Source organism: Mesoplodon bidens (assembly GCF_964165515.1).
Source record: "Mesoplodon bidens genome assembly, chromosome: 10".
Lineage (NCBI taxonomy): Eukaryota > Metazoa > Chordata > Mammalia > Artiodactyla > Ziphiidae > Mesoplodon > Mesoplodon bidens.
In genome coordinates this window covers 83,637,893-83,662,545 of record NC_138172.1, presented here as the reverse complement: position 1 = coordinate 83,662,545, position 24,653 = coordinate 83,637,893, and the positions used below count along the sequence as shown (strand labels likewise).

At 44.1% G+C, this 24,653-nt stretch overlaps 1 protein-coding gene across 1 annotated transcript; it reads right to left on the bottom strand.

Annotated features, from left to right (window-relative positions):
* Positions 1-8,046: 8,046 nt before the first annotated feature.
* On the bottom strand, positions 8,047-22,921 carry TRIM27 (tripartite motif containing 27). The gene is made up of 8 exons (XM_081245922.1): positions 22,152-22,921; positions 20,849-20,944; positions 19,117-19,347; positions 15,388-15,410; positions 12,955-13,070; positions 12,803-12,835; positions 11,228-11,254; positions 8,047-9,698 (listed from the first exon to the last, which is right to left on the bottom strand). Exons 1-8 carry the CDS (start codon positions 22,569-22,571, stop codon positions 9,103-9,105), a joined length of 1,542 nt encoding a protein of 513 aa, XP_081102048.1. The 5' UTR covers positions 22,572-22,921; the 3' UTR covers positions 8,047-9,102.
* Positions 22,922-24,653: the final 1,732 nt, after the last annotated feature.

Here is a 24,653-nt window from a genome sequence, read left to right as displayed (position 1 = left end):
TTAGTGGAATGCAATTGATCATTGCCCTGAAATTGACAGGTTAAAAAAATCCATTTGTAAATTTATTCCAACATTACAGATTGTCTATAAATATGTGATACTTTGAATTTTCTTTTGAACCAGTTATAACATCTTACTGGTTGTTACATTTTTCATGAATTAAGTAGTCTTTGACATATATTTGTTTTTATTAGTGTGAAAGTCATAATTTTACCTTTTTAAAAAAGTATCATTTAACAATTTGGAAAGAATTGAGGTATATTCACTAGTGGAAGAAATAAAATATCAACTTTGTGGGGGGTAAATGTAGATTGAAAAACATGGTTTGGATCTGAAGCTAGAAAAGTCTTTCTCTACTCCCTCTTACCATGCCTACACCTGGAACTCAGAAGACACACTCACCCGGCAGCTCGTGAAGACACAGGTACCCCTAGAAACCACCAAAGCAAAGGGCTGAGGGAGACCACAAAAGGACAGCTGAACATTAATGCCACCCAAAAGATAAATGTGGGTCAAAGAAGGTAAAAACCCTTATTGACTCTTACTCAGTTTTCTCTTCCCATGGGGAGGGCAAAGAAGAGGATTAATGAAGTGGTGGAGTATCTTCTCAATAATTCCAGGAGGCACTTGCAAGTGAAACGGGAAATTTCCTCTTAAAAAGTAGTTTTGTTAAAATTCTGTAATTGTGTGCTCTTTTTAAACTAAAATCAACCTTTTAAAAATCCAATATCACAGTCATATGAAAAGCCATTTATGATAGCATCCTTGCTTTTTTTCTTCTAGAACTCTCCAGGAGAAACAGCTGCTATCTCTTCACCTCAACTATCTTCCTGACTTTTTTCAATTCACCCAGTTCTCCAAAGAAAATACACATTCTTCCAGAGTATTCAGATACACTTGTCTGCTCCTCTGAAAATGATTTTATTAGGCAGTGGATATACATGTATATGATATATTATGCCCTGTACAGTTATGTGTTTAATAAAAATAATAGAAGTCTTGTGAGAATCGATTTCCCCTCCTTAAGCCTTTATATTTCATTTCATATTTCAGTTAACCACAGTTAATTTAAGAACTGCAGGGAGCTGAGCATGTTTGGTAGTACTTGAAACCATTTGGTTCCAGCCATCTGAATTCAGAATGTGACCTGTCAGATCAAACAATTGGATCTGTCTCTGATGAATGTCTCTGGAGAATTTAATTGTCAAATAAAGCAGGTTTTCTTTTCACCTGCCTAGTCTCTTGCATTTTGACTATTAGGATAAAAATCAAAGATCAAATGAGTAGTCATGAGTGGTCATAATGACAGAGAAATACATGGTCATGTATATATGAATCTTCAATAGCTGGCATTAAATACTTAGTCTCAAGATCCAGGATGTGTATATTCTTCTCCTGAGAGATAAGGGAATCTTGGAATGTGGTGTTCCTGAGGCAGAATCAGTCATTTGACTGGAATATAAGCAACACAGGGTATAATCTTATTTTACTGTTTTTAAAATTAAATTAAAATTTAATTCTATCCTATCCTACCCTATTCTATTCTACTGCCACAGCGCCAGGGCTGCATCCCCTGGTACATAATAAGCACTCATTAAATATTTGTTGAAAGAATGGTAATTATAAATACAGTGAATGTTCAGAAAAAAAAAGTAGATAAATGAAACAGGATCTACCTATCCTGTGGAATGATTTGCAACATTTCCTTTGTAAGGAAAAAGATTAAGTGTTCACGTGGAAAGAGCTCAAGATCTATTAAGCGAAATAATGTGTAAGAGAATGGTATGTTTCGTGTGACTGCATTTCTGTAAAAACGAACAAAATATTTATGAATATATATATACACGAATGCAGAGAAAACAGGAGTGTAAGAAATATAGTAAAGTACTGATGGTGGTTAGATTTGGAGGAGGAAAAGTATAACTTCCACATTTAATTCAAGAGTTACAACGGCACTCAGTTTTGACCGAGGAAACAAAATAATTATCAGACGCCAACGTGAGTGTGAATGTGCATAATTTACAAAGGAAATGTTTGAGAACTAGTACATGACTTTTGAAAATGGAGAAGAGACCGGAGGATCTATATAAGATTTCTTTGCAGACAGCACTGCCATGAGCCAGAGGGGAGTGGGGTTGGTAGGAAAGTGCTACAGGAAGTATTCAGGGCAGGGCCTGGGTCTGCAACAAAGTGGATGAGCCGGATAGATAAGCAGGCAGGGTACCGGACCATCGCCCCCTTTCTCCTCCGGCACCAAAGCGAAGGGAACTATCTGGGTTCCCAAAACTCGCTGTTTCTAGATTATCTCGCGATGCCTCAGAAAAAACCAACCTCTTGTAGTACTCTCCTGTCTTTATTAAGCCTTTTCGCTCCAAATATCGTGGCTTCCAAACAATATCGCGATGCTTCAGCTTTTAATATTTTTGGCGTTAACAGTCCCTGTGAGAAAATTTTAAAAGTCAGTTTTTAACACACTGAGTTGATAAATTGCTTATGCATATTGCTCTTGTCAATATTTTTGTTTTGGAAATTAGGGGAAGGGAGAAAACGGTGTGTCAGAAGTGGGATTCGAACCCACGCCTCCATACGGAGACCAGAATCCTCAACCTAGAGGAAGCTTCGCTTGAGTCTGGCGCCTTAGACCACTCGGCCATCCTGACACCTTAAGGAATCAGTGAGATTTTGCCTTGAAATAGACACAAAGAGTAGCGTCTCTGTGACGTATAGTCCAGAGAGGGGTTTACGTCCGAGTCGCCGGGTAATGGTCCGAGAATAAAAGGCCACCTGTGGTCTGAAAAGGAAGACAGCTCATACTTCGGGAGGGAAGGGAGAAAAGAACATCATTTAGCTCAGGTCGCTTGGTGGGTTTTCCAGCCTCTAATCTTTACCGAAATCTTGAGCGTAGTTAGCCTCGCCCTAGGCTTGCTTTCTTTTGAAGGCAGTGAGGAACATCACCAAAAATGTAGCAAAAGACCCCGATTCTATAGCATGAACCATTTTATCTTCTCTATTAGGTTCCTTTTCGTCCCCAGATCTGCCTTGCCACTCGAGAAGTGTTTGTTTGGGGCTCCGAAAGTGACAGCCGAGGAAGAGCCTGAGAAAATCCTTGTAGGGCGCGACAGCTCCCGCCGGTGTAGACTTGACAAGGCCAGTTTCTGCCCCAAGGGATTGACCTGTCCCAGGTCCAGAGAAACTCTGGGAGCGACACGCTTGCTTCCTGACCTTCCTGGTCAGTCACAGATATTCCGGAGTGAAAGTCTCCATGGCGTCCATTGCCAGGTCGTGGATAAAATGGCGATTTTTAAGGGGGATAGCAGGGGGAAAATGAGGGACGTGCCACATATCCTGACTCAGACTTTTCCAGCTTTCTCAGCTTTGTGCAAAGTAATCTGAGCGCTGTGTCTGGAAGGTCACATATTTTAATGAAATCCTGAGACTAAAAAATAAGAAATCATTCCTCCAACTAGATTGAGAGTCCTTAGGGGTCAGGGAAACTGCGAAAATAACCTTTGTAGGCCCAGTGCCTGCCCAGGACCGTGCCTGGCATACATGGTAGGAACTCAACAAGTATATTTGACTCACTTGTTTCAACTGTTGTGTTTGGGCTGTGAAGTTCAGACAGTAGAAACATAGATTTGGGAATTTTAAGTAGATTTTGTCCCGATAGGTTACCTTTTGTATTTATTGATACACAAAGGTTTTCCTTTTTCTTTATGTATGGCAAAGTTTAGTTCTGTTTTCTGCATAAAGAGAAATAGTTTTAATTTCGGTAGAACCTGAGATTTCTAGACTCCCTTGGTTTCATATGCTATTTTTGATAGAGAAAATGGGGAGTGAGAAGTATAGGGGAAAATAGTTTCCTAATTTCCCTCCCCTCAAGATTTGAGATTTGCTCTATTTTCTTTCATAAGCTATAATTGTCCCGGAAGTGATTCCCAACGAGACGACTGTAACTTCTTAAAAATTCATAATTTTTTAAATTGCAAAGTACTGCAATTATCCCATACCGAATGGATATTGTTGAACATACGGGTTTTTTTTCATTTTCATGAGACATACTCTAAAGAACATCCTTGAATAAATATTTTCAAATATCCATAATCATTTCTAGAAGTGGAATCACTAGATCAGTTTATCTAGTTTTTAAGAATTATTTATTTTTTCAATTTTGGTAAGTGCAGTTTATTTATTTATTTTTGGCTGCACTGGGTCTTTGTTGTTGCCTGCGTGGGGCTACTCTTCTTGGCAGTGCGCGGACTTCCTATTGCGGTGTTTCCTCTTGTTGCGGAGCACGGGCTCTAGGCACTCCGGCTTCAGTAGTCGCAGCACGCAGGCTGAGTAGTTGTAGCTCATGGGCTCCATCTAGAGTGCAGGCTCAGTACTGGTGGTGGGCATATGGGATCTTCCCGAACTAGGGCTCGAACCCGTGTATCCTTGCATTAGCAGACGGATTCTTAACCACTGCGCACCAGGGAAGTCCCAAATAACAGGCTTTAATTTCCAACCTTGAAATGAATCTCTTGACTGTTTTATGCGGAAATGTACCTGGGGCAATACTGTCATATTCATGTATTGTCATATTCATGTATTTGCACAATATGAAATCTAAGCTACTTTGTTAATATCCTAGCAAAGTCAGTTCCCCTAGAATAATCTACCCTGGTTTGGTTGAGCTTTCTCATTATTCTTCACAAAGACCTCATATAGAAATTACTCAGCCATAAAATGGAATATTACTCAGCCATAAAAAACCGAAATTGAGTTATTTGTAGTGAGGTGGATGGACCTAGAGCCTGTCATACAGAGTGAAGTGAGTCAGAAAGAGAAAAACAAATACCATATGCTAACACATATAGATGGAATCTGAAAACAAAACAAAACAAAAAAAATGGTTCTGAAGAACCTAGGGGCAGGACAGGAATAACGACGCAGACGTAGAGAATGGACTTGAGGACATGGAGAGGGGAAAGGGTAAGCTGGGACGAAGTGAGAGGGTGGCATGGACATATATACACTACCAAATGTAAAATAGTGGGAAGCAGCCACATAGCACAGGGATATCACCTCGGTGCTTTGTGACCTAGAGGGGTGGGATAGGAAGGGTGGGAGGGAGACGCAAGAGGGAGGGGCTATGGGGATATATGTATATGTATAGCTGATTCACTTTGTTATACAGCAGAAACTAACACACCATTGTAAAGCAGTTATACTCCAATAAAGATGTTTTTAAAAATTAAACAAATGGATTGTCAAAAGAAAAACAAAAAGAAATTACTGGGTTAAAGGAGGTTCAGGAGTGTAGTGATTTAATTACATGATCAAGTCAAAATTTATTGCAGGACCAAGTTACTAGGTACCAGCCTCTCAGCCTCAAGAAAAAGCGCACTGAAGAAGAAATTAGAACTAAGTGTTCAGCTTCTTCCCACTACCATGGTCCACAATGAGGTCTCCTACAGCACACAATGTTTTACTTATCTGCAAATGGTCTTGTCGATCTCCACTTTTTCATATTATTTTTTCTCCTCTTAATTGACTTTATTAACTTTTCCAAGGACAGGGTCATGTTCTCTTGTATTCTCAATAGTCAAGTTCAGCCGGGGCACAATTAACACTGGTTAATTGTGTATTTGAATCAAAGAATCATTGTCTCGCATTTGTGAAGAAGCAATCCACCCACCATTGGTACATTAAATTTTCAAGTTTTGTTTTTTATTTTGCTGAGAGATGTGTGACTTCCATCCATACTTCGGTCAGGATCACAGATAACTGAAGGTATTAACAAATGGATCTATTTACTATATGCTAGCTTTGCTCTTAATTTCTTAGTGCTTTTAAGTGTTGCCTTTGTCATGTGTATTCTCTCATCTTCTCAACTGCATATCCTGGATGGCAGGGGCCATGCCCAGTTCCCTTTCATTCTCTGAACCTGTCCCTTCTAGGCCTTGTCTGCTCTTGGGGAAGATGCTCTTCTGTACCGGCTGGGTCAGTATCAGAAAAAACTAGAGCAGCTGAAGACAAACACAGTTTTCCCGGGCCGCAAAAGAACAAAAGAATGAGCTGTTGAAGGCCTAATGTGTAATTAACAACTTCAAATGTTCTGAGGAAAGAACCAGAGAGGAGCCAAAGAATGCTACTGGGCCCATGTTTGCCTAAAGGGGTCCATATTGTGACTCAACGAACTCAAATGCTTACCTTTCTGCAGATGAGTAAATTTAGAATCATTTACAAGGTTCATTTAACTTCATTCAAAATGGCAGGTTAAAAAAATTGTTTTTAATAACTCTAAACACAGCACCCAAAAGAATCAGATGATAAACAGTACGAAACACATCCACACACATCCTCCTCCTCTATCCCATCCTCCCACACACCCCATTGGTAACTACAGTCCTTTTATCCATATTATAAAAAGGGTATCATAAGGTAGAGTTTTTTTGGTTTGTTTTGGGGTTTTGTTTTTTTTTTTGCGGTACGCGGGCCTACTCACTGTTGTGGCCTCTCCCGTTGCGGAGCACAGGCTCCGGACGCGCAGGCTCAGCGGCCATGGCTCATGGGCCCAGCCGCTCCGCGGATTGTGGGATCTTCCCGGACCGGGGAACGAACCCGTGTTCCCTACATCGGCAGGCGGACTCTCAACCACTGCGCCACCAGGGAAGCCCAAGGTAGAGTTTTAAAAGACTTCTTTTTTCACTCAGCATTGTTAAGATTCACTATTGTAGTAGACCCCAGTTCAAACTGGAAGTAGCTTTGCTGAATCCAACAAGGCTGCTTATCACTGCTCCAGGTGCTGCTGTTAATAAAAATTCAAGATGCTGCTCCTAAAGCACTGGGTCTACTGGAGATAAAGCAGACCCAATGTGAGACGCTTTAAGTTAGCCTGGAGACAGCTCCCTCAGTCCAGCAGCAAGGCCCAGGGAGTCTATCCTAGGGGCACATTTTCTTGGACTGGTACAAGCAAAGTGCCCTCTTTGTGGGCTCTTATTTTTCCTCCCTGCCCCAATGTACTACATTAAGTGAAACTGGAATGCGATTCTGACTGGGTCTCTTCACCTAGTTTTCCAGTCGCAAATCCTGAGTCTAGAGTAGACAAGAGTTATTGTTAACATCCCAGGTCAACAGACTGGCACTCCAAGCCTTCAGTTTCTGCTCTGCCTTCCCATGTGGAAAAGCATAATCCATAGATATTGCGAGGCAGGATATGAGGTATATGGTCATGTGTTCCACCTCAGTATGAATTCTGGCCCTGCTGCTTCCTAGCTGTGCACCTTGGATAAATTACTACCCTCTCTGTGCTTCAGTTTCCTTGTGTAAAATAAAGGCAATAGTACCCACTTTGCAGGGTTGTTATGAGCAATAAGCCCTTGTGCATAAAGCACTTCATATTATGTGCTAAGCACTGCTCTGTATCTGTGTAGTATTTTATATACATACATAATATATGTTATCATATGTATTTATATCTATTGAGAGCATTCAGCCAAAGCTAACCTAGCCTCATGGAGGCCCCTCTCTTTAGCTCCTGGTTATTTCTCTTAAAACCTGATGAATAAATGAGTGAATTAGGACATACCACCAACTCATGATCTTCAGCCATGAACCACAATGCTGGGTACAGGACTAAGTAAGACCACAAAATCTTGTCTTCTGAGGCCATGTCCAGAAGCAGGAAAGATCCAAATACCCTGGAAAGGAGCTGTTCTCTCAGCCTATCTTTCCTCCTTAGGACGTGGTGACCTCCATGTCCCCAAGGGCTTAGGCTGCTGCTTCTGAGTTGGGAAGCAAGTTCTGGGCTCTTTGATCTACACCAAGCATTGCTGTATTACCCCACTGTTATAAAAAAGGACTTGAAAGAACACTTTCCCAGTGAAGTGACAGGATTAACAAAGCTGTAGGCTGTGGATGTCCAACACTACTTTCCCAGCACCATTAGAAAGTAGTAACATGGTACTGTTTTTATCATCCAGTTGGAAGTAAAATGTTGGCCAGAATGGGATTCTGGACCCATATGAACCCAATCCTACCAAGACCCAGAAGACAACAACAGTGTAAACAACATCCATACTCACTTTATTTTCAAACAGAGGAGCATGTACCCAAAGAGAAGCAGGACTTAGAGCCACTGTGGGAGCTTTTGCTCAAAGTGATCTGCCTTGGTCTTCTGACCTCAGAACACCTCGTGATCCAATGGCCATGGGGATGGAAGTGCCCCTTGATGGTACACATATTAGAAAGGTAAATCCCCCCATCCCTCAAAGGAGATGGGAGAAAAGGAGACAAAAGTCAATGAATCCCTGGCATACTGCCCTGGAATCCTTCCAGGGATAGTGTATGACTGACCATCAGTCCACAAATGTGAGTGCGAGGGCATGTAGGAACAATGGATGGTGCTGGGCAGAAAATTATCCTGGATGACGTGCATCCAGCACCAGGATACACTTTTCATTAGAATGAAGGGAGCTGACAAAGCCCTCAAAAAGACAGAAAAGAGCACATTGATTAGAACATTATCTCATAACAGAGGTGGGACCATTTCCCACCATTATTGTAAAATAACGGTAACTAATCAAAACACATATAGACCTCTTTAATGGAGTTAATAAAACTACGGCCAATTGGGAATCAGGGGTAGAGGTACTATTCCCAGGAGGAAAAACTGGGACAAAAGGGAGCCATGCTGACAGGACTTTCTAGTCCAGCTCTAGGTTCTTAGAAAGAAGCCCTAGTTCAGAAATGACAGCAAATACCCACGATCACTATGTGGGGCTGAGCCAAGGTGTTACATACCTTGAATGGCTCTCCGAACCCAAGGTTATCCATATTCTTGATCCCCTCCAGTAATGTGTAAGACCAAGAAGTGTGGAACACTGGAGGCGGACATGTGGTTTTTATTTCTGGGCAATCTTAATACTTCTCATTACATCTCACAATTTTCGTGGGAAGGGAGGGGATGGCAGAGAACATGGACATCCTGTCTTGCACTGCAGGGCTCGGAAAGTGGTAAGGACATCCAGCTGTGATGGGCAGGAAGTGTCAAGGCAACAGGATGCCTTATGCCTGGGGTAGGAGTATGGTCAATGGCCCTTTTGGCCTGAGTTCACCTCCTCAAGGGGAGGTCTCCATGGAATGACCATGATTCCCAACATGGCCAGAAAACCCATCGATCCCACTCATGGGGCAGATGATCAGAGGAGCTGCGCTCTTCCCTCCCGAGTAACTCAGACTGAAGTAGGGCCGGACAGGCCCACAGAAGGTAGCATGAGAGAAAGTAAAGGTGTGACACCTCTCTGTCACATTGTAGAAGGAGACCTCGCCAGCATCATAGTCCAAGAAAATCCCCACCCGTTGGAGAGGGGTCCGCAGGGGGAGGGCAGTCATTGGGGAGGTAAGAGCCCAGTACTCTTTCCCATACCACAAGGACACTGCCCAGAATCCATTCTGGGGGGCCGAGGTTACTCCGCCTTTTCTGCACACTGAGTCTTCACAGACACCTATGGTCCACTTGGCTTTATCTCCCACCTCTACCTCCCAATAATGTCTCCCAGCGATGAAGCATGGAGAGCCCAAGACACAGGGAAACAGATTGAACCGCTCAGGGTTGTCAGGCAGGTCCTGCTGGAGGTAACTGTACCGCACTTGTCGCAGGTTATCAGAGAGGATCAGGCTGGGGTAGGCCGTGTCTGGATCCAGAGTCACATCCACTGCAGAGGAACAGAAGGGCAGAGGAAGGTCAGGCGAGCGCCAGGAAAGCCCACTCTGAACACCCAGCTTTTCTCCTACCCCCTAAGAAGAGAATATGAGCTCTCCAACAAAGGCACATTCATCTTACACTCAATTACACCCTGAAATTGACATTCCAAAAATTACTGTTTGGATTAGCTAGTTACTTCTTTTAGCTAGGATATATTGAAAGTACTGAAATTTTTACCTCCATTTGCTTTTTCACATCTTAAACCACAATACCCATTATTAAGCTGAATTTGAGGTTTTCTTACATGTACGTCCAATCCCTTAATCTAAGTCTTGGGGACCAGAAGTTTCACAGAATACAGAATTTAGATAGACAGGGTGTGGTACAGCACTCTACAACCAAATATCAACAGATCTGTGAAACATACGAATGTTCACATTACATCGGATAAAGACACTAGTCCCACATGCATCTTACAATCACGTGGTGGTTTCCTGTTTTAAAATCACTGGCATATATCCTCTCGTTTGCTCTTCATACCTGGTTCAGGAGGAAGATTCCCAAACATTCTCTCTCTGAACCAAAGCTCAGCTAGGTTGACTGATACCCACAAAAGGTTGATGGCAGGCAACTGGTGGAGGTGACCAAGAACCCCAGAGGCTTGGTTTCTGGTTCAAAAATCTGTTCACAACAGTTGCCCATTTTTTGCCTCATGTCATGGGTATACCTCATACTTCCAACTAGACATTTAACTCCAAGGATAGGTCAGTGTCTTATGCTCTTTTGTTCCCTCTGCAGTACCCTGCGCAACATTAGGAAATGTAAGACATAAGCCGAGTATTCAATTAGTCCTTGTTGAAAGAATTAAATATGGATTACAGCCAGGGGATATCAATGAAAGAAAACCCGTTGTATGTAGAGTCCCTCTGTTCATGAGGAGGATCTCATGGAACAGAAGGCGGTCCTGTGACTGTGGAAAGTACAAACCTCAGTTCTGAGTACCTATGAGGTCATAGATTTACCCAGTGTCTCTGAACCTGAGGTGAAGGTGACGGTCAAGGAGAGGGAGAGTTTCAACTCTTGCTCTGAGGCACAGAGGAGGGATGACAGCAGATTCCTCTTAGACTGTCCCTAGCACTCAGAATAAGAGGTGAGCTCAGTAGCTTTGTAAGGATGACTGCCTTTTGTAAACCACACACTGCCCAAGGCTAAGTGGGTAGAGCAGCATACCAGTGTACTAGCAGTGGCAGTGCCCTACTCTTTGGAAACTGTAGTTTCACCTCTATAATCCTTCATAGCACCTGAGTTTGATTTCCTCCTATTCAAAGGTCCATGGCTTCAGCTCTGAGGCATTTTAGGAGGCAAAGATATTCTAAACACATAGAAACAACTGATGTATTTTTGTGATTATTATCATTTTTCATACATGTAACCTAAAGGATCCTAATTTAGGCACTTTCCAAAATCATTCACAATAGTAGTTACGTTGATAAGGATTTTTACTCCTTTTTCCAAATGGTTTTGTCTCCTATCACCCACCTGAGTATAACTGGGCCTCTCTCAATTCTAAAAAACAAAAGAGAAAAGAAGTTACAGAAGTCATCTGAATATTTCCAGGAAATACCTAAGAGACAGAGCTTTGGTTAGAGTCATCATAAAGCAATGGTTTCCATTAGACACCCCAGAACCCCTGTTGTCAGTCATGCACTGATTTCTTCATACAGTGTATGACTCCATCTTCCAGCCTCGAGCTCAAAGGGAAGAGGGATTGGAAACTTTGGGCAGAAGGATAACCACATGCCCGAGATTGGTAGCATATGGGGCCAAACTGAGCCAAGATTAAGGATTCCACCCTCCAGTGGGCCAGCTGGCTCTGCAGGGGGAGATGGAGGTTCTAAGTCCACATCATACGTAACTGTTGGCTTTCATAAGCAACCTGTTCTAGGGGATGAGTGGTTCAAGTGACATCCACTACCAAGCTGGAGCAAACAAGACCATTTGCAGTAAAATGCTTTCACAGTTGAAAAAGCATTTTCACAGATACGCTCTCAGTGAGCCTTTTAAGTGACAGGAGAAGAGTAGGAAAAATAAATGAGAGTCAGATCAAGGAACGTCATGTCTGAGCTTCTGGTATTAAGTGGAGTTTCTCCCTGTTTTGCTTGTGAGCATTCCCTAAGTCTACATTGCTAGATGTGAAAAAAGTATGTATCTGAAAAGATACAATGCAAATAAAGTTTTAGCATATACAGGAAATTATCAGAATTATGGGGATTTGTAATTTGTACTAAATGAGAAAAGGGATTACCTACATATAAGGATTTCAGATTCTACCAGGCTGCCTAGAATTTTAACATTTAGTATATAGCCATATGTGCTGTATGCTCATATGTGATCACGAGCAGAAAATTTTGTATTAGGAAGAGAATCCCTTAAATACCTTGAACATTTTATTTAATAAACATAAATGTAGCATTTATTATGTGTCAGACTCCATTCTAAAAGGCTTTAGAAATGGTAACTAATTTAACTTAATCCTTACTACCTTGTGAGGTAAGAGCTACTAACCTCCTCATTTTTACAGATGAGGAAATTATAGTGTAGAATCCTTATCAAGTGGCAGAGCTGGGTGCAGGACCCAGGCAGCCGGACTCCTGAATCCCTGTTCCTAACCACTTCCCTCGAGGTTCTGCCTCAATCAGTGCGGCTTGATTCCTCCTGTCCTGGTCAGCACCAGTGCCCACATGCAGCAGAAACTCTATAAATTGTAACTACAAATACTAGCTCAAATGAAATGTAGCTAGGATAGTTTCTGTTGATTCTCTATCTCAATTTAAAATAATTTTAAATAATCAAACTAGTTCTGGATTAATTATTGGATTGCATATTTTTCTCCTCCATTATTGTAGATTAAGAAATGAGTGCATAGAGTTAAAAGGCTTCAAATTGAAGAGGCTATTAATTGAAAAAATTAACAAAACAAAAAGGAAGATGTAAAATATCAGGGGAGGCCGGCCAGCGGGTATCGCGCATTTCCCATTTTCCCACACTTTAGTGCAGATGTTCATCTTCCCAGGAAACTTCAACGTCAAAAGCCCATTAAGTAGATAAATTTACCTTGGATTTTCTCCATATCTGACTGCATTTTTTCTAAGGGGAGAAAAGAAGATGTTTAGTTTGCATCCCATTATCTGGCTGGAAAATACATCCTCTCAGGCAATATAGTTATTGAGAGCATAAACCCTCATGGATCCCTCTTCTTACATTACCTGTGAACTGCTTTAGACTCTCAGTCAAGAACAGACACTTCTGGGCAAAAATGTGGATTTTCTCTTGCAGATCTGGAGGTGTGATCCAGGGTTCAGGGATCCTGATTCTTTCAGCCCTAAGTTTAAAAAAAAACAAAAAAACAAAAAAACAAGTGAATCCCTCCCCCAACTCCACAACCTTTCAGGGTCCAGGACAAACCTGGGCTAAACTGGCCAACACAGGTGGACAGTCTTTAAAAGCAGCCACTCTAGCCTTTTTCCTATTCTCCTTCTAGACTATGATCCTCTGGACCAGAATAGGAGAGACATCTTATTCACCTTCTTATTCCCCCACAGTACTAGCTTCTGGCTTTTCACATGGCATGTCCTCAAAGATTTACTGAATTAAACTGAATATAAGCCTGACCTTGCCAGAAAGCACTAGATTCCATGATAAAGTCCTTGATATTTGTGGTGGGCAATGACCCGTAATCCTCAGGTTCCCAAATATGGCGAGAATGACATCTTCAGACAGACAGGTACTCTCTGGACAATACCCAGTTACCCACCACCCCCCTCAAGGGGTCTATGGCAAAGACTGACTGCTAGTTGCCCACCCAATATGCCTTCTCCCATCTTCCAAATTTTACTGGGTTCATGCCTGACTGGTCTAAATTTGACCTTGTGACTGAGTTCTGGCCAATGAGAGGTAAGAAGTATCTTGTGGCAATTTGAGAAGTCTGCTTAAAAAGGAATGCGGGGCTTCCCTGGCGGCTCAGCGGTTAAGAATCCACCTGCCACTGCTAGGGGACATGGGGTCGAGCCCTGGTCCGGGAAGATCCCACATGCCACGGAGCAACTAAGCCCATGCGCCACAACTACTGAGCCTGCACTCTAGAGCCCGTGAGTCACAACTACTGCACCCATGTGCTGCAACTACTGAAGCCCGCGTGCCTAGATCCCGTGCTCTGCAACAAGAGAAGCCACCACAATGAGAAGCCCGTGCACCACAACAAAGAGTAGCCCCTGCTCGCCGCAACTAGAGAAAGCCCGCGCACAGCAACAAAGACCCAGTGCAGCCAAAAATAAATAAATAAATTTATTATTTTTTTAAAGAAAGGTTTCTGGTTATATAAAATAATAAAATAAAAAGGTATGTGATGTGACTTATCTTCTTCCTGCTGGTTAGCATTCTAGGAACTATCTTGGACTGTAAGAATGAGGACTGTATCTTACAGATGGCAGAAGGGTAAATGGAAAGAAACCTCAGAGTCTAATGATCACTGGAGCCACCAAACCAGCCCTGGGCTACCTACTTGCACATTTTTTAATGGTGACAAAATTTTAAAATTATGTTTAAGCCTTAAGCCAATGAAATTTTGGGTTTCCTAACTCAGAGAGCCAAACCCAGACCTTAACATCCCAAAATGCTAGAATCTAAAGGATCTATCTCCCTGTTAGTTCAGAGCTAGACTGGTACCAAAAAGTAAACATAGTAGTAAAAGTGAAGGGAGTATTTGTTGGGGTCACTTGGCAGGGACTAGTACGAGTTCCAGCTCATCAGCATCCCATCTCAGCGGCCCTCAAAAAGCTCAGTTCTATCAACAGTTCTGTCCACATAGCCCTCGCAGCCATCCTACCCCATCTATGTGCCACCCACCCCATATCTCCTCCGATGCTCCCGCATAATCAAGCTGCATTTCCTCTGGAGGGTTTTCAGCCTTCAGGGTTTTTATTAGCTTCAAAGTTCAGTTCCCTCAAAGTCAGGCTCTGCCCCAGTAGGTACCAAACATTATGCCCCTAAGGCCTATCCCATTTGTCCTTGCCATCCAACCCTGAAAACATAATTTAATCTTGGCTTCTTGCACATTCTGGGCTTCTCCTGCTCGGTCATGTCCCAATTCCCAGGTAGCTCTTCCTCACTTTCCATCTGATGATAACAGTAGAGAAATAATGAGAACAGGAGCCAGAATCCAGGTAACTCATCACTCATTATATAACTGAGCGGGTCTCACTTTTCTTAGACCATATTTTCCCCATTACAGAAAAAAGAGAGAGTCAGAAACAGAGACACAGAGAGACAGAGATAACAAAAAAGAAAGGATTCTGAAATGTTTAGGAAACAAAAACTATAAAATACCCTTGCACTTTGCCCAAGTCCCTGTCAGTCTCTACCCTCTCCATAGAAGTGTCCTCATAAACCGCCAGCAACCTCCCAAATGGACCCCCTACTCCACCCCTTACCCTCATAATTTGTCAATAATTCCTGAGTTTTACTGAGAAGAGCTGCACTCCATCTAGTTCTTTGCACACTAGTGACTCGGTTCAGGGACAGGCGGGACGTGTGTCAACTTGGTAAGATATCCTCAGGCTCTGGGCTCCTTCCAGAATTTCTAAGTATGAGGGAAAATCTTTTCAGGCTTGATTTAGCACAGGGGAGAGAGAAAACTGTACCTGTTCAACGTGTCTCCGATGTCCTGTAAGAGAAAGGAAAAGGATAAGCATAAGAAATCATTCCTAACTTCCATTTTCTCTCACAGATGTTTGTTGAAAACCCAACTATGGGGTGGCTCTCCTGGGAGAAACCAGGGAGACAAGGAGCACAACTCACAGTCCAGGAGCTAAAAACTGGGCAGAGGGAACTGGGATGCACACTATTCGCTATTCTAGCACTTCCTGCGCTCTCCTCCTGCACACTGGTCAAGGATCTCAAGATTTCAAATTTACTGACTCAAGCATCCCACCCTTGGACCACAACTGCCTGCCTGTCTAGCTTGATTTCTTTGACTTATTACTGTGAAATCATTTCAAATACACAGAAAAGCTGCTAGTACAAAGAGCTCCTGTATACTCTTTTTCCCAGACATATTTATCTTTAGAATCGTTTGAGAGGTCATTGTTTATATTATATCCCTTTACCCCTTTATGATTCTGTACCTCCTAAGAGCAAGTACATTTTCTTATGTAACTATAGTACAGTTATCAAACTCAGGAAGCTGAATATTGATACATTTGTATAATCGACAGTCCATAACCTAATTTAATTGTCTTATTAATATTCTTCACAGCTACTCCCCTCCCCTCCCCACTCAGGTAATCTAGGATCATTCATTGCATTTTTATGATGACATGTGTCTATAGTCTGGAGTGGCTTTTGTGACACATTGCCTTAACGCTGGCTAATTATTTTATAGAATATCTCTCCATTTGGGTTTCCCAGATATTGCTGTCATGATTAAACTAAAGTGTACTATCTTTTTTTTTTTTTTTTTACTTCATTTATTTATTTATTATTTATTTTTGGCTGTGTTGGGTCTTTGCTGCGCGCGGGCTTTCTTCAGTAGTGGTGAGCGGGGGCTACTCTGTTGCCCGGGCACCACAACTACTGAGCCTGTGCTCTAGAGCCCGTGAGCCACAACTAGAGCCCGCCATTGGAAGGCGGATTAACCACTGCGCCACCAGGGAAGTCCCCGTTGGCTCTTATTCTCTTTTGAAGTTAGCAAAGCAGGACTGTCTGCTCCCACTGAGCAGGGGTTAGAGAAAATATGAGCTTTGGAGAATGTGGGAAGGTTCTGAAATTATTGTTTCAGAGTATGGGAAAGCCATCTGGTTTGTGAGATGTATTAGAATTACTTGGTCAGTGAACGTCAGTTTATACTGGGACTCGTCTGCCCAGTTGTGTGACCTTTTTCTTGTCCCTGCTTTTTCAGACTGTGACTGCTCTGGTGCCAGGCATAGGGAGAGAAGGTAGTTGGGCTCATCCAGGATTAGGGCTTTGCAAGATTTGAGGTTTTTGTTTTGTTGTTTTGTTGTTTTTTGATTGTGATAAAATATACATAACCTAAATTCACCATTTTAATCATCTCAAAGTGTACAACTTAGTACATTTAGTAAACTCAGTGTTGTGCAACCATCACAGCTATGTAATTCCAGAACACTTTCATTGCCTTGAAAGGAGACCTCGTACCCATTAAACAGTCACTCTTCATTCCTTTCTACCCAGTGGCAACCACTAATTTGCTATGTATCTTTATGGGTTTGCCCATTTTTTTAAGGTAGAAGGTATTTGTGAGAATATTTTTGAACACATGGACCGTGAAATCAAAACTCGATGATAGGGACTTCACTGGTCGCACAGTGGTTAAGAATCCACCTGCCAATGCAGGGAACATGGCTTCGAGCCCTGGTCCGGGAAGATCCCACAGGCCACGGAGCAACTAAGCCTGTGCGCCACAACTACTGAGCCTGTGCTCTACAGCCCACGAGCCACAGCTACTGAAGCCGTGTACCTAGAGCCCATGCTCTGCAACAAAGAGAAGCCACCACAATGAGAAGCCCGTGCACCACAACGAAGAGTAGCCCCCACTCACTGCAACTAGAGAAAGCCCTCACGCAGCAATGGAGACACAAATGCAGCCAAAATAAATAAATAAAATTTATTAAAAAAAAAGAAAAGCCAACGGGTTTTAGCTATCAAAGTGCACAATCTGCCTGCATCTACCTGCCTCCACCGTCCTTTCTTCCCATACAACAGAGGATCTTCCAAAACTAAGTCCCACACATATGCTTTAGTTACCTTTCCCTTCTGCCTTCTCAGAAACAGCACATTAGCGATTAGTTCATCCTTATAGCTTCAGTGATTTTCTTCACCTGAATCCTTACAACATAGGTGCTCCTTTCCACATTTTCTTTTATAATGTTTTTAGCTAGTTTCTTTAAGCATCCCCTCCCCATAAAGCCCCACAATCCTACCTCATCTCCGAGTATTTTTTTTAATATCTCCTTCACAGTCTTACTTCTTGAAATAGTCATTTACTCTTCCAGTTTCCATTCACCCTCTGTCACCACAACTCTCCCTCATGTGGCTCCTGACCAAATTATTCCACTGTGGCAGAATATCAATGATTATCTGAGATGAAAATCATTGAGATGATAATGATTATTATCAAGATTATCAGTGATGCCCATGTTTTTAAACTAAATGGATCTCAGCCCTTATATTATTTCACCTCAACTGCATTAGATTCTGTTGTCCACTCCCTCCTTCCTGAAACATTCTTCCTCCCTGGCCACATTCTCTGGTCAACTGTTCCCTTTGCAAGCTCTTCCTTCTCTCCCTGGCAATTAAATATTGGTGTTAGTTAAAGCTCAAGATTAAGACTTCCGTTTTAATCTAAAGCAGGAGTCAGTGAACTTCTTCTAAGGAAAAGGCCATACAGTCTCTGTCACAACTGCTCAACTCTGCTGCGACAGACAATACGTAAATGAATGGGCATGGCTATGTTCCAATAAAAAGTATGGATAATGAAATTCAAATTTTATATAATTTCACATATCATGAAGTAACATCCTTCTGATTTTTTCCCAACCATTCAAAACTGGAAAAAGTATACTTAGCTTGCAGAACATACAAAAACAGGTGGCGGGCCATAATTTGCTAACCCTAACCCTATCCTATCAGCCCCTTTTTAATGGTATTTATCAACACCAATGATACTTGTTTGCTCACTTGAGATCATATGATCTCAACATTAGAATTTAAATTTCAGGAGAGCTTATTCACCACTTAAATTCCGGTGCCTAGACTAGTGCCTGACCCAGAATAGACAATTCATCTGCATTGAATGAACAAATGACAGTCAGGCATCATCAGCTCATTTCCAGTGGTCTTCCTGGGTTGCGTGTATTGCAGCTTTATCACCTGCACTACCAAGATTAAATCACAAGACTGCTTGGGCTGACCACTCCCACTCAAGCGTTTCTTTGTTTTGTGGCTGTGGTAATGCACACATACGTGTTAAAATTACAGGATAACTGGGGTGAGGAGGGTCTTTAAATGACATGTGGGCCAAACCCCTCATTACATAATGAGTAGATGAGGTCACTGAGGCCCAGAGAGGTCGAGAGCCTGTGATCAGACCACTTAACAGTGAAGGACAGGCCTGGGCATTAGGCCTCCCTTTTGCCCTTTCCATGAGACAGTGCAACTGACTGACCCAAGCTGTGTCAACCAGGTCCTCTATTGTATATTTCCTCCTCCAACATGCCCAACATAGAGCTTGGCAAGCCCCTGCTACTCCCACAGAGTTGGCAAGGCAGTAGGGGGTCCTGGATACTGCTTGGCAAAGAGAGAAGGGAGACCTTTTAGCAGGAGCTGTCTCGGCAGGGCGCGCTAAGCCTTACCTGCAGGAGCTCCCTGGTGGGCTGCTGCTGCTTCTCTTCCAGCTGGGCGATCAGGTTGCTGAGGTGGGAGATGTTGCAAGAGAACTGAGTGATGGCACCATTGATACTGTTGTAGATGGCCAAGTCTAGCTCCTCGAGACGGGCCAGGAGGCGATACTCATGCTCCTTCAAGGAATGATACAGCTGCTCAAACTCCCAAACGATCTTCTCCCTCTCCATCTGGGTCAGGCTCTGTGTGGATGACAGGCAAGGGCAGTGAAGAGAGGAAAGGCTACTTCTAGAGCCCTTCATATTTCTCCCCTGGCTATCCACCCCAAGACCTCATCATTTCATTCAGGTATACTATTTACTGTGCAACAGTGATGCACACGCACCTTGTTTATAAATCCTTTTCATGAGCTTATACTTCTGAGCGGGACAGGTCTTTCAATGCATAAACAATACAATATAATCTTAGAAATGAAAGAGTCTTTAAAGCTCAACTAATTCAGTGCTTTGCAAAGAGAATGCCATTGGCACCCTGGTGGGGGGGAGAATTCTGCCTGCATGGGACTGTTCTTTGCATTGCAGGACATTTAGCATCCTTGCCCAACCCTCCCCAATCACTCCAACCAAACACCCACACACCCCGGAGAGGAGGAGAGGGCAGTACTCACCTCGCTGAAGAACCAAAAGTCTAGTCCAACCTACCTATTTCACAAATGAGGAAACTGAGGCCTAGAGAGGTTGTATTACTCTCTCCATCTATTCAATTGGCTACTGACAGAGCCAAGAAGTATGTCCAGGTGCCCTGATTCTCAAAGAAGGGCTGTTTCCCCCCTTTGACAATCCCCCCACAGAGGACACAGTGGTGTGCTTAATGATTTAAGTCCACTCAGGCTCACTAGAAGATTCTCCTTCAATCAGACCTATTTTCAAGCAAAGGGAGCTGAGGTCTCAGTGGATTTTGTGAGCAGAACAAGTGGTGAGATCTTACGGCATCATGGGAATAAGTTCCCAGTCCAAAAGTTCTTTACTACACCCTGGCCAGGACTGACAAAATTTCTCACGAGATGGTGCTAGACACTACTAGTCTAAGAGTTTGCTTTTCAGATGCAAATACCTCTAATGGATGGGAACTTGTAATATTTTATTTATTGTTCAAAAGATGCTTAAACACTTAGATGGTAGACATACAAGTATATATTATAAAAGTCTCAATTTTTTTTTCCAGAACAAACCCCCCCAAATATCCCTATCACAAATCAGCACATCAGTCACTTGCTAAGGCTTGTGGGAGACTAGGGGAAGGGAACAAACTGAAAAGTTCAGAACTGAACTGTCAAGAAAAGGAACATTCCAGCAAGAAGCAACAGGCGGGCTTACAGAAAGCCACTGTCAGCAACTGTCTGCAGAATGGTACAAAAGGAGGCTAACTGTGCCCAAGAATTTCACCTGTATTAGCTTTGTCAGGGATCAACCTTGATCTGCACAAAGCTAGCAGATTAAACTTTTGATAGGTCAGATCTCTAGGGGTTCTAAACTCAGCTATTCCATCCTTTCTCCCAAAATGTGGGAGGGAATCCCTTGGTTCTCCAGGTGAATTCCCAACTGCCATATAAGGTTGTTCCACCCACACCTAGAAGTTCTGGGCGACCTGAGTGCACAAGGTTAAGGGGAGCTTAACAGCCTCACAAAAAAAAGAGAGTGACCGGCAGAACTGATATTACCTGTGAATTCCAAAGAACCTTACCAAGAGCTCAGCTCGTGCCTGTTCCCCCTGTGCCCGACGCCTCTTCTTTAGGTCTTTCACTCTTTTTAGGTGGTCCAGCTGGTTCTGGATTTGCTCCTAAGAAAAGCAAAAACAGGTGGGCAGTTCAAGATTAGGCAGACCATAGCATCAATATGGCTATTCTGCTTATCACACGTGCAACCCACATTCCTGATGCCAAGTTCCTGGTTAGAGCCTATCCTTGGACCATACTGCCATCACCAGGGCACAGGGGTCACCAGACCTCTCCTTTGGTAGTTTGTATCTTAAATGGTGGGTCACCTACCTGCCCTTGGAAGGATACTGCATGGCTTAGTGGAAAGGTGAATGGACTAGGAGGCTTTAAGTTGTCGCTCTTTCACAGACGCGTACTGAGAAAAGGACTTAACTTCTCTTATTTTCCTCTGGTGTGACATGGGCAAACACCACCTTCTCAACCTACTAGAGGGTTATCACCAGTGTGAGTAAAAGAATATTTTTGAAAGCACCATAAATGTTAAGTGAATAATTTTGCATGAATGTACTCACATTTAAACATGTACATAATTGTGTACATATTCCTGCAGTCCTCAAACACACAGATCATGCACTCCTTGAATGTTGCCTTACAACTGTTTTATATTTAATACTTTGTTTCCACGTTATTGTTTAGCTGTGCCAGTCTGTTGGTTCAAGAGTTCACAAGGGGATCCACACATCATTTTATTTCACTCAATCTTCATAACTGTGTTATCTCCTATGAGTCTCACGGTGGTTAAATGACTTAGGTAGTAAGGAGCTCGTTCTTTTCCGTGAGCTTCTAGAAGAGGACGGAGCACAAGGAAGTGCTGGGGAATGGAGAGGTGATGGGCCTCTGCTTGATGTGTATACAGCCAGTTAACGTCCGACTGTGTTTTGTCTCAGATCATCTAGGAGCCGACAGGAGTGCGAGCGTCTCTGAAGCTTGTCGTTGTGGACGTGGTTTTACGCATATCTTTTATACCTTCAAGAGGGGTCTCCATGGGCCGTCTTTATGTATAATGTGCCCGTGAGCGGGTAAACATAGAGGCACATAAGGAAATGAGAGTGGGGGTGGGGAGACTTCTGGCTTCCTCACCAGCTACAGGTTTTCCTCCCAAATCTGAGTGCCGAGGCTCTGGAGCGGACAGAGAGGAAATGACGGCTGTGAACCACACGTCCGGCTCAGCCATTTTCTAGGCGGAAAAAAGGAAGCCCCTTTGGCTCTCTCCTCCCTTTGTCCGACTCGCGCTCCGGCCCCTCCCCGCCCTGCACGCCCGGCCCTCACCTTGAAGCCCTCCACCGCCTCCTCGAGCGGCAGCACGCTGTGGCCGCGGTGCTCGCGGGAGCGGTCGCACACCACGCAGATGGGCATCTGGTCCTCCTCGCAGTACAGCTTCAGGGGCTCGCGGTGTTTCTCGCACACGCCCATCTCGCCTCCGGGCCCCGACGGCCGCTCGGTGCGCAACTGCTTCACCAGCTGGGTCACGTTGGCCAGGTGCCGGTTGGGCCGCATGTGCCGCTGCGGGAAGGTCTCCCGGCACTGGGGGCACGACACATTGGTCTCCGCCGCGCCCCAGCAGCGGGCGAGGCAGGCGCAACAGATGTTGTGGCCGCAGTCGAGCATCATGGGCTCGACAAAGTACTGCAGGCACACGGGGCAGGTGGTCTCCTGCTGTAAGCACTCGGCCACGCTCCCGGAGGCCATGGCGCGGGCCCGCGGGGGCGCACGGGCATGGGCCCCGGCGCCCAGCCCTGCGCAGAGCCCAGCTGAACCGCGCTCCCTCCCGTTCGCTCCTTCTGGGCGGCGCCGGGAGGCGAGCCCGGCTGACGGAGGGCGGCTCCTCCCCGGCCCTGATCCCAGACGCGCCCGCGCGCTGGAACCCGGCGCCGCTGCGCCCGGCTGAGGGAGCGTGGGGATACTGCGACCCCACCTAGCCCAGCGGCTATGCGAGGGGGCAGCTGGTCGGGCGCCGCCGGTTGGACTCGCAGAGCCAGGCGCTCAGAAGGCGCAGGACAACGTGGCCGCGTCCGAGCGGATCCCGGCAGCCCCGCAGACCTCACCCCGGCGCGAGCGGAAGGGGCGGCTCGGGGGCGGGGCTTGGCCCAGGCCTCCTGCGCACGGCAAGATTTCCTGGACTCAGGCCGGGATGATTTCCTCCGCAGAGGACCGCGGAGGCCTGGCAGCCCGCCCTGGGGCGGAACGCGCGGGCGCGGGAGCCTTGGATACCGGTCACAGAGGCAGGCGGTGTCCGCGGGGTGCGGCGGGGACAGGGGATACCCTGCCTGCACGCTCCGGGCCCGCCGCCGAGCTTCCGCGGCCCTGGGCCTGGATCCCTGGTCTTTTGTTGGGTTTCCTGTCTGGTGCCCAGGCCTCAGCAAAGGCGAGAGAAAGCTAGCTTTGTGTTGGTGTGGTAAGAAGAGACATCTGGCCTCCCCGGGAGGCCCGAGGGATAAGGGTTGCAGACTGAGCCCCACCCGGCCTGTGAGGAGCTTTATCAAACAAACCCCATTTACAGGCGCTCGCAATTCTGTTTCGAAAAAGAAAGGCTTAATTATCAGGCGGCAACATTTCTGTGACAGAAACTGACAAGCCCAGTTCTGCTGCTTCCTATTGTGCCTAAGCAAAGTGGTTTACCATTCTGAGCTTCAGTTTCCTCTCCGGGAGGAAAATCGGAATAATTATACCCCAGCAAGGAGGGAGACTTCCTTACAACTTTTACTTTTTAAACCCTAAGTATGTTTATCCATTAAAATAATAAAGTACCCCCTGCATAGAGCTGTGTTGAATAGAACCTAAACATGCTTGCTCCTTCCTGAAGTATAGGGAGATTGGTAATCCTGTGGGTGACACAGGGTCTTTTCATTATCCAGTAAACTTAAAAAACTTGTGCTTTGTTCCCTCATCCCTACCTTGGTGTTTCCTAGTTTCCCTTGCTATTTTCTCAGTATTGTCCTTCCTCTAGATTTAATTGAATTTGGGCAGACTTGCCTGTGTTAATTTAATTTACATTACTATACTTTGACCTAAATGATTTCAACAATGTCAGTTTGCAAATGTGTTTTAAATGAGTTAGTAACTGGTTGAATGTGACCAATTCCACCAGTTTCCCTGTTTCTAGTCTTTTCCTCTAACCTATTTACATAACACTTCAATAACTCTTACATGTCTGTCAAGATTCTAATTCAGGGCACACTTTTAGAATAGGAAGTGATGTGTGCTCTCACATAGCCCAGCATACTTTATATGTCAAGTATAAAGTATACATAAATAAACTGAGATCAGATACTTTAGTACCTCCATGAGGACAGAGACTTCTCTCCAGACCTTCTATGATCTCCATTACGCCTTGCACATAGATTTAATCATATGAAAGGACTTCAACACTTGTTGAATTATTAGACTAATAATTAACTTAATGATTCTACTGTCACATTTTATGCATACTTCTTATCTTTATCACAGTTATTCATTTGTAGAGGGTGCAAACACAAATGCCTACTGGAGACAAGAAGGTGATTTAAATGAGCAGGCCAGTCCAGGGTCACAACAGGGAAAGATGGGGACAGCGAATAACTGGAGGACAGGTGAGGCAGCTACTTCTCATTGAGAATGTGAGCCCAGCATATTGCCAAATTTTTGATTTTCAAGAGAAAGCAGAAATCTAGAGATTTATGTGAAATTGATTGACTTTCAAGTGTTGGAAACTAACTAAAAATTGTAAAAATCATCTCTGCAAGATGAAATTGACTTCCTCACCTCCAGTTTGGGACTTCTAGTACAGCTATT

Excerpts from the sequence above, each read along its gene's own strand:
- TRIM27 (XM_081245922.1), bottom strand. The coding sequence starts at position 22,571 with ATGGCCTCCGGGAGCGTGGCCGAGTGCTTACAGCAGGAGACCACCTGC. Across the intron at positions 15,411-19,116 it reads CCACCAGGGAGCTCCTGCAG|GACATCGGAGACACGTTGAA; the intron begins GTAAGGCTTAGC and ends TTTCTCTTACAG. Across the intron at positions 9,699-11,227 it reads AGAGGCCCAGTTATACTCAG|TGGATGTGACTCTGGATCCA; the intron begins GTGGGTGATAGG and ends GTTCCTCTGCAG.